The sequence below is a fragment of the Beta vulgaris genome, chromosome 5 (assembly GCF_026745355.1).
Source record: "Beta vulgaris subsp. vulgaris cultivar EL10 chromosome 5, EL10.2, whole genome shotgun sequence".
Classification (NCBI taxonomy): Eukaryota; Viridiplantae; Streptophyta; class Magnoliopsida; order Caryophyllales; family Amaranthaceae; genus Beta; species Beta vulgaris.
The window spans coordinates 14080073-14090765 of NC_079206.1; the positions used below are offsets into that span (position 1 = coordinate 14080073).

The 10693-nt window shown below is 35.8% G+C and overlaps 1 protein-coding gene across 1 annotated transcript; it reads right to left on the reverse strand.

Annotated features, from left to right (window-relative positions):
* LOC125497567 (vesicle transport protein GOT1-like) lies at positions 1-4693 on the reverse strand. The gene is made up of 7 exons (XM_048644851.2): positions 4541-4693; positions 4317-4393; positions 2384-2475; positions 2203-2283; positions 2016-2113; positions 1853-1934; positions 1-250 (listed from the first exon to the last, which is right to left on the reverse strand). The coding sequence occupies exons 2-7, from the start codon at positions 4345-4347 to the stop codon at positions 212-214; spliced, it is 423 nt and encodes a 140-aa protein (XP_048500808.1). The 5' UTR covers positions 4348-4393; positions 4541-4693; the 3' UTR covers positions 1-211.
* Positions 4694-10693: the final 6000 nt, after the last annotated feature.

The window sequence follows — 10693 nt, forward strand, 5'->3', positions numbered from 1 at the left end:
TGAACTCAAAAAAGATGACAAAATAACTATTCCTGTGCTAGTTTGATCTGTACAAGGAAATGTAGAATTATCAGCTCCCATGAAAGTGGGCAAAAACATGAATCACTGAGGTAGAGTAATGAAGATACACACATCCCTAAAGAAAACTATAAAAAGAAAAAACTACACATTTGAATCAACTTCTTCACTATTTTTCCAGTCATCCGTAGCTTTATACTGGTACCCGTTTCCCGCGATATCTGTCTATCAACTGCAAATCGCAGAAACAGGCAACATAAGTCTGACATGTATCTATGATAAATTTATGAACTAGCCAAGTAGAAAAATTACGAGCAAGTGGTTCAAGGATTCCCAGTTTCCAACAAGGGTTACATATAACAGGAAGACAGGAGAACTAGTCAACTAGCAGGCATCCATTTTTTATATGCTATCGATTACTTGATATTGCAAAAGAGTGGAAACAAGTACTATACAGTATATAAATTTTATCAAACAATAAGACTATAAACCTGATGTATCAGCCTTATCCCAAATTTCTGAGATATTATCAATGAAGAGACTCTAGAGTAAATGCACATAATCACATATTGTTGCAAGAGACCCAAGTAAAAACCAGAAGTCTGGTGGTTGCATCAAACTTCTGCATTCTGATAAATTTTACTCTTTTATATTTCTAAAAGTTGAATCTACTTCCCTCATACATAAGTTGAGAATTTATGCATGGTAAACTCAAGGCTGCATCCGTGAGGTAAACAACAAGTCAAAATGGCTAGTCATGGACAAAATTTATTTATTATCTAGATCTTCAAAGCCTGGATAACTAAAAGTAGCCATCCACCCTCTTAAATCCCAACAAAATTTCCCATTAATGGTGGTTGCCTAAATTTTCTTTTTGACAGGACACAAACAAATAACTCCCAGTAGCCTGGTTTGCGACGATTTGTGGAACAACTCATCCAACTCACCAGCAGTGCGCACTAGCCTAACCCAGGCCCAACAGAACACACACACCACCACCACCACCCACCCACCCCCCGAAATAAGAATAAGTAATAAAAAGCGACATGAACCATAAGGAAGATATAAACTAAGGAGCCTCCTAATAGTAGCAAGAATTTAAACGAGTGGACAGCTACTCCTCCTGTTGCTTTACACTGCAGGCATGTACATCCTCACAAGTATAACTGGACACCCAATTCTTGTATCTAATAGATGGTTAAAAGTGGAAAAGGACCCCATTAAGACCATGCTGAAACTTGGTCTATCAAGAGGTAACAAAGAGTGCTTGTTTGAGATTTGGATAAAATTTGGCAATCAATGAAGCATGCAATTCTTAATGTCCTAAAACCTTTCTATGCAATGCACATACCAAAGTAACTACCTAATCACAAAGCCTCTGTAGACCAATATTAAAAGATATTCACTGAGCAATCATTTTCCTAGTTTCCTCTCGCTTTCATCAAACACCATGCCCGCATCCTGAAAACTTGGGCTTCTTTCATCATTTTGGAAATTTTTCGAAATAAGTATTATCAGTGACCACAGTACTAATAAAAAAACAATCAGATGATTCAGATCTACAATAGCACAACCATCCTATTGACCAAACTTTCCTAAAATTTACTTGGATCTAAATCTCACTGACGAAACTAAAGTCTTGCTCTGGTGTCCAGATGCTATAAAAAGATTAGTGGCTTCACAGTTTCCGAGCAGCAGTCAACTTCACCAACATCATTCTCGATTGTAAGATACATAGAGCACAACAAATATCTTGAGTATGACATGTCTTAAAATGAGTGGATCATGCCCAAGCATCAAAACTGACATACAACGATATAGTCAGATCACTTACCGATCTAAAGATTGGATGTTGCAAAACCCAACCAAGAATAGGTATCCTCTGCAGAAAAACTGCAAGAGTAGGCCAGAAGCCACTGCAGAAAAGAACAACCAGTCAGCTATTATTGAAGCACTAGACAGCTATGAAGTTACACAAAGAAATTGCATTAACCCACCTGAAAAGTACAATGAACCCATACAATTCCAAAATCATGCCAATGATTGGCCAACCAATAATAACGAAGAAGAAACCAGCGCCAAATGATACTGTTCCCTGAGTAACCATCATTCAATAGCATGTAGTTAGATGCTGAGACCTCAGAGAGACATGAAAGAGACAAGGGGACAAGTTGCCACCAGAACCTTAAAATTTTGAGGTTTCGTGAAAAATCCAAGAGTAGATTTCAGCCCAATAGTTAATGCCACACCAGACAAGAAGAGGATCTGAAAGCACATAATGAACACATCAGAGATAAAAGGGAGTTAACATGGTGATCAGACAATAGAACAAAAGAAAGACTAGCTGTACGAGCTCAAAACTTACGTTTCCCATGGCAAGCAACCCCTTGTCAAACAAGAAAATGACCCCCAGACAGGTGAAGCAAAAGCCAAATCCAGTCAAACCCAGTCCAATCTCTGTTTTATTCACATGAAAGATTATAAAAGAATTCAGCATCTCCAGCATCTCCTCATTTATCCAAAATAAGTTCAGTATTAAGAGGAAGAAGAATGAACAGGTTTAGAAAATGTAGTAATTATGATCTAAGGGTTCTGTTTTAAGGCCTCTAACCAACACTAAGAGCAGGGGAATGCTCCAGCAGGAAAAATTCCTCCACAGCGACAAAAAAATTAAGGAAAAGCAAATCCTTCTATCCATGCAAGCTATAAACAATCTCGACACGTTGGATAGATACCAGAAGGCTTCAAAGTCCAAATCAAGAAGTTCAACCAAGATGGTGGGGGTAATGACGCAATGTCGCATATATTTGATGCCACTCAAAAATAGGAAATTTTGGGGGGTAGCTACTCAGGGAAGGTAAGGATATACGATAAACACTCTCCTGATAAGCCAAACCAGTGAGCTCCACAACTCTACCCTTGAGCTACAAGGATATTAACCTATCTAATCCCTCTGGCCACAATAAAGTGTCACTTATGGATTTCTAAATTGAATACTTGAAATTTATCTTACAGTACATTTATGAAGACTATACAAAATTCAATTTGTAAAACCATTCATAATGCATAGACACCAATACATGTCATAACAAGAATCATCGTGTGATTTTCATGGAGAAAAAGTTCGACATCGAGAATAAAGGTGAGACTCATTTGCAAACGGAAGTGTACGGAAAATCAAAATCAGGTGCCAACGCATTCCATATTAACACAATATTGTATTGAATAAACCTAGATATCAGCAACTCTATTTACTAATATTGGGATAATCTCCCCAAATCCCAAATAATTCATACCATTAAAATTAATTTTAAAATTAAAAAAAGAAAAAAGGTGAGAGAAGCAGATGGTGGTAGTAATGAGGAAGTTTCCTCATGTTGACTATAAGAGAGTGATAGTCATCAAAGTCCTAAAGCTAAGATCTTTGCAATAGATCTTTGGAAGATTAATTTGACTTCGTTGGCAATAGTCATAGCACTTGTGTGTCTCCTTAAAGTGCATTAATGTAAAGCTTGAATTTATGGCAAGATTTGTGCTTATATATATGAGCATTACCATGAGAGTTCATGAGCACAGCAAAGAAGAAGGTGCGTAAGTGCATTATAGAAGAAGGTATTGCACAAATATACAAGAGTGAGGGAAATAAACACATTATTAGTAGTGAGAGTGTTTTAGAATTAGTGTTAAGTACTATTGTTGAGGGTTCTAAGAGTGATCTATTCTAAAATACAATATAGCTAATATTTTAGTTATAGTAGTTAATTATACTCCCAAATAATATTGAAGTCTCATCCCTAGAGATTGGGACATTGGTTTCTCCCTATTGTTAAAAGAGGGTTTTCCATGTAAAAATATTGTGTGTCATCTTGTACTATATTCTTCTTCCTGATATTTCACGTATTTGTTGCTTATTTCCCAACAACTAAGGCCTTATGAGCTCATCCAAATCCAAAATGATCGCATCTGACTTGAGGAAACCGAACTATGATATGCCTATATCCACAATTCTCCATCAATGGTTACAATTTATAGCTATAATCCAAGAAATTCAAACACAATTGAGCTCAACGATCCACAAGGCACTGACAACAGCGTTGTGGAATCCACATTCTCAGCATCATAAGAATATAATTCACTCCAATACAACAGTGAATAACTCAATTAACAGCAATTACCATGCTACTCTTAAAATTCCTCAGTCACCACAAATCAACATAGCAAAAAGAAACTTACAAAATGTAATAATCTTAACAACAATCGTAAAATTACAAAAAAAGCAAAGGAAGATTAATACTTACTTTTTCTATCATCCATCTCGAATGATGCCATCTTTGCCAACTTAAACAATCAAATATACGAAATTTGGCGAGAATTTCTCTAAGAAAAAAAAAATAATAATAATTTGTTAGGGTTTGAAGAAGAATAAAGATCGAAAAGTGCAGCTAACTACAAATTGCGAGGAAATCGATGATGATATTGAACAATCGTATTTTTAGTAGAATTAAGGTGCAGAGGAACTTACCACGAGAAGGAAACGTAACGAGCAGTAGCAGTTGATGGCGGAGAGAGAAAGGAAAAGAGAATCCTGCAACTGCACTTCAGGTGTGGCAACTGGCAAGACATGAGGAGAGATAGAGTCAAAATTACTCCTATAAAGGAAGGTAGGAGGCGAGGCGTTTATTATTTGAAAATTAGAGACAAAGAGTTGCCTCTTTGAGTCTTTGCCACGCTGTTCGGCCAATCAAAGGAGGCGCGAGTTGCAACCTCGCAATGATGTTCAAGTGCTGACCGGGAAACAAAAACAAAAAAATAGTCCACCTTCTAATTTTCTTGCGATAACATTTACGTTGTCTTTAGATGTGAGTAAATGACAGGTCGGGTTCGGGTTGGGCCGTAGTAAAAAAATTAGCTTATATATCGGGACAGATTTAGGCTATGTTTATTTCATTTGAAATTTTCTGTTCTGAACTTATTTGATTTGATCTGAATTTATTTTTTCTGATCTGATCTAATATGATCTGAACTGATCTGATCTGATCTGAACTGATCTGATCTGATCTGATTACAAGATCTTATCTTTTAGATTAGTCTCAATATATAAGAAAAATTATAGTCATGTGGGGTCTTGTTTGATTTGTCTCAATGAGTACAGATTTTTAATAGTAATAATGATTTTTAAATCTGATATGATATGATATGATCTGATCTGAACTAATTTTTTCTGATCTGATCTGATTAGATCTGAAATAAGCAAAAATAAGATGAACTGAACATAGCCTTAGTCAAGCATAATTTTGGGCCTAATTTTATATCCATAGTCCGTCTTTTTGAGTCAAAGATAGCGGGCTTTCAGGTTAAAATAGGGTCATGTCGATTTTAGACTGTAAAGTTATATTTGGATTGTCCAAAATACGTTCCAAAAACAAATAAAAATGTAGATCTGATCCGATTATTGAGTTTCAGTCAGGTTAAAATTGATTAGCTCTACGTTGTGTTATCTTCATATTAATTTTTTTTTTCAAAATATTCTTTTGATTGTAATTCACCTTTTTCAAGAAAGGATTTTTTTCTTGTTAATGGAAGGAGAGAAGAGGTTGAAGAAGAACAGAGGAGAGAGAAAGGGATAACACTTGAAAAATTATTGTGTAAAGTAGGATGATGTTTGGTTAACTTAACTTATAAAGTGGGCGTGTTGTTACTTTTTACAAACAATTTTTTTTTTAGGTCTTGGCTAAAAAAAATTAAAAGGCTTTTACAAAATGAAGCATTAAAAAAGGTATGTTTTTACCATATTTTCCAAGAAAAAAAATGTGTCATGAGTTTTTAGGTGCAGTTTCATAAGTTCAAATGAAGATAATGCCCCCTTATTTTGAGGATGTATATCGTCAATGGTTCTTAGAGTATCGCTCATATCATTTGAAAGTCTATACAATATTTTTTCACTTGCCATACTTTTTTATTCCGTCATATAGTCCTACCACCCTCCTCTTTCCTCACAATCACACGGATGGCAATGAGACGATACGGACCATATCTTTATGGACTCAGATCCATATCCGCTTTCAAGGGTTGGATCTAGATCCAACCCGAAGTCGACGGGTCTGAAAAAGGAAGCCCCCAAGTCCATATATTGAGGATCCCGCAAATCTGCGTCCAAACGGATTCGTCTAGAATGTTCCCAAATCAAATTAGAAAAACATAATAAAAAATGATTCTCCTTGTGGCAGTATGGGTAGCGGTGCGAACGAGAGCGCGAAAGTCGACCCAAGAGAGAATGAGCGAGAAGGATGAGAGTAGGGGAGGTGGTGGCCAACGATGCATCTAGTGGTGCGCTAGTGTGAAGCACGAGGAATCCAAATCCAAAGAAGGTGAGAGAGGGAGTGGGAGTCAAGAGAGAGTTCAACAGTCACGGTGGGATCGTGCTAACGAAAAAGAGAAGGGAATAGGTGGTGTTTGGTGCTACGGCTAGTGGTTGCTGGTCATGGCTAGGAATGGTAATGGGGCGGGTCTGGGTCGGGTCCACCTGGACCCAGACCCAAACCCGTTTATTTTTCACAGACCCGTTGGGTCTAGATTTTTCAGACCCAGACCCGCTGGGTCTAGCGGGTCCATGGGTCCTTACTGGGTCCTAAATGGGTCCTTCTTAGTTTTAAGTTTTCATCACATTTTTAAATATTTGTAATTAAAAATTTTCCCCCTAATATATATAGGTTCTTGTATCCATGGTTAAAGAATTCTCTAAATAAAATTTTAAGAATTAACTGATAAAATATTAAAATGTTACAACTTATAAAGTTACTGTCGCTCATAAAATTTTAGAGTTTAGGTAAAAAAAAATTTCTAATATGTAAATGGGTCCGCGGGGAGGGTCTGGGTCTAGCATATGCGGACCCGGACCCAGACCCGACCCACACTCTTCGGGACCCAGACCCGACCCGGACCCATTGGATCTAAAATTTCTAGACCCAGACCCATATAAATGGGTCGGGTCCTGGCGGGTCGGGTCGGGTCCTGGACCCATTGCCATCCCTAGTCATGGCTGACGAGGGAGGAGAATGAGCATGAGAGAAGGGGAGCAAATGTGAGAGAAGGGCATTGGTGGCGGGATGGTGGTCGTAGGGAGCAGTGCGCTGGCGGTGTTGGATGGATGAGAAGATGGGAATTGCAAGTGAGTTAGGGTTTCATTTACTTCAGTGCTTATTCAAGTATATTGTATTTAATTTTAAATATTGAAAATGATTTTTTTTTATAATGAATGTACGAGTCCGGGTCAGGTCCTGGAATCGAAATCAAATTCGTATTTTAGCCCTGGGATCTAGATCCGACCCGTATCTATCGGGTTAAGAATTTGGAATTCTAATATGAATTCACATATCCGGGAGGTGTTTAGGATCCATTGTCATGGCTCACAACACCCCTTAACACTACCACCACTAGCCCACTGCAAAAATATAAGACTCACTACAAGACCCACTGCATCATCATAGCGTAGAATTGCCATACATCTTCAAAGCACTGAACCACTGGGAAACATATATGGACCCAAAAATTGTAACCCCTCGATAATTCTCTTTTTTCCAAAATACCTTTTTCAATATAAAACTCAGACAATCATCAAAGCATTCTTGCCCGTGTGATAACGTATCGGCTTATTCAGAATTTTGCAGCATAAAACATATAATTGGACTTTAGAATTGAAATATAATTAATAACGAAATAACTTTAAAACCAAACAACATTGTTAGCTTTACTTTCAAACCAAACTTAAGTATAATTGATCCACTAACACAATAAATATAGCAATCTGCTACACAAGCTCTCCATTTCCAAACCCCATGATGCATCATCTGCACACATGTAGATGTCAATGCACTAAAGAATCTGCTCACCAAGAATGGGTCATCACAAAATCAATAAGGCAAAGCCATGATCAACACATACAAACAAGCACGTAGTCAGCAAAGCTGAGTACTACATAATAATAAATACATATTCCTAACATGATACTAATAAATATAAGCATGGATAAATAACAACATAACAATCTAACAATCTGCAGATAACTTTTACTGAACTAAACTTTAACAATCTTTTTATTAATTTAATGGAATAGTCATTGGACCGAGTTGTCTCATCTAAAAACCAACCTTCACCTAGGAAGACGAAATACGGCACGACTCCCTATTCCATAATGACCTGCGATGTCGAGGAACCTTTTTAATAAAAATAGGAACCGTGATCAATCCAACTCCCATTAAAAACATGGCATGACCACCATGTACCCCAAATCCTGATTGTCCAACTTCAGATGTGCACCAGTCTAAAGTTTATTACAATCCAAGTTTCACTTTACGTGATTTACCAATTATTACTTGTTATGACAACACGCAATACAGATAATACATAATCAAACATTCACAACTTTATTCCTTGTTATCTTAGGATTAAGTAAGTGATCATACAACTTATAACCCAAGATTAATTTCTACTTTATTCCAACCCTTTTTATTTGTTGAACCTAGCCAACAACCAACTTACCTTTCAAAGGTAGAAATTATCAACTTACCAAATAAGGCCCACAATCCTCGTAGAGTAGTGAAAATAATGGTATAAGGAAACATGATTCAATCATGATTCAACTTAATAAATATACTAATTCCCCCATGTGAATTAATAAATAAAGTTCCCAACCAACATGCTTGCATCAATATTCCATACAAACATGATATTAATCTCATAATTAGATCTCATACTTAACATATTCGCATGCAGACATAAAACATGTAAAATCCAATTATAATAGCAATCATATATGAACTCACATAGTTCCTATACATGATACTACATAACTTTTCCTTCCTAAAATCATGATACTGCATCAAACAACATATAGGTATGTACGTACCTTGTGTAGACAAATTGATAGGCCACTTTTAACAACTTTAGAAGTCGTGTACAGAGAAATCTTCACCTAAAATAACCAATAGAATTTATAATCAATACTCTAAATAAATTCCAGCAACTTTAGAATACTTTAAATTCCCTTTAAAATATTTAAAAGTTATTTTTATTATTAAAACTTCAATTACTCATATTCCCTAGCATAGTACTACTATACTAGTCATGAAAATCCATAAAACCCCATTAATAACAAACTTTCTAGAATTCCAGCAACTTATAAATTATTAAAAATCCCTTCAAACGTGCTTAAATTCATAAGTTAAACCAATTTCATAGTTTATAACATGCTACTATGATTTTTCCAATCTTTAACACCCTAAAAATCCATGTTTTGATAATTAAAATTCCAATTTAAACATAATAATCAAATCTGAATTTTTATTCTTTCAAAACATAATTTATATAATCATAGATTCATCATTAAAATAGTACATTAAAGCTTCTAACCTGTTGAACCCTAGTTTTGATAATGACAAAGAAACAAAGGAACAAACTAAGTAGTGAACTAATGAATTATTTAAGTGTATGGTGTTTAAGGTATCAATACAAGGAACTGGGAGAATACGAAGTCAATGAAGAAGTCAAGAGAGGATTTCAAAGGCTAAGTAAAGAAGTTTCTATGTTGATACTGGAGCAAGCATTGGATCAAGAATAATAGAAGCTAGGCGTTTTATTTTCTAGTTCCAATGTAAAGGAACAAAGAAAGAATGGTAAGGAACTGTGGCAGCTATTTGAGAATGAGCGTTTGTTCCTTTGTAAGGAACAAACTAAGTGGCACTTAGCGAATATGTTAAAGGAACTGAGTTAATAAAAGGAACTAGACTTAGGCGTGTATTATTGTAAAGGTTAAAATGATAATGGAGTAAGTCATGCCTAAAATAGGAAATTAGTTTATCTAATTTCAAATGATAAAATCAGTTTTAAAAAGAAAATCTGTTTTGGAAAAAGATTTTATTTTTCGGAAAATAAGAAAATAAATATCCGGTTGTTAGAAAGATTTTATTTCAAAGTAATTATTTTCTTAAAGATTAGAAATTCAGATTTAAAGATAAAAAGAGTTTATAAAAACTGATTTTCGGATAATGCTCAAGGAACTCCTATTACTTAGGAGTAATGGCTGCAATTTATCCACGTTCATTTTAGTTCATGGGATCATGGGACATGATGTAAAACGTGTTCCTTAGGGGAAGGAACATCATGGTTAATGGACTAAACATGTACTCTAACATTAATCCCACGTTCTTCATGATTAACACTATAAATATAGAAGTCTAGATAAGTTCCAAATTGTGTCTGACTAAGTAATTAAGTGAGTTTAACTTATTAAGTGTCAGTGCCTTCATTCTCTCATAATAGCCATTTGTTCTTTGCCTTCTTACTCTAATTCCACTAAGCTTATTTCGATCAATTGTATTTTGGTTTTTGGGGTAAGGGAACTTTGAGTGAAGTTCTGTAAGAGAAGAGGCTTTGAGTGAAGCTTGTATGTGTGAGAAAACTTCGAGTGAAGTTGAGAGGAACTGCTGTTAAGGGAACAGTGGCTCAGGAACTTGAGTTTAGGAACTCAAGGTGTGGCTCGAGTTAGAATTAGGTTGTAACAGAGTTGTTTGGCCTAATTAGTGAAAGTGTTGAGTTTAAAATCCCTAGTGGTCGAGGTTGTTTCTTCTTGTTGGGCCCAAGAAGTTTTTCCTCGTAAAAATCCCTTGTGTTCCTTTTG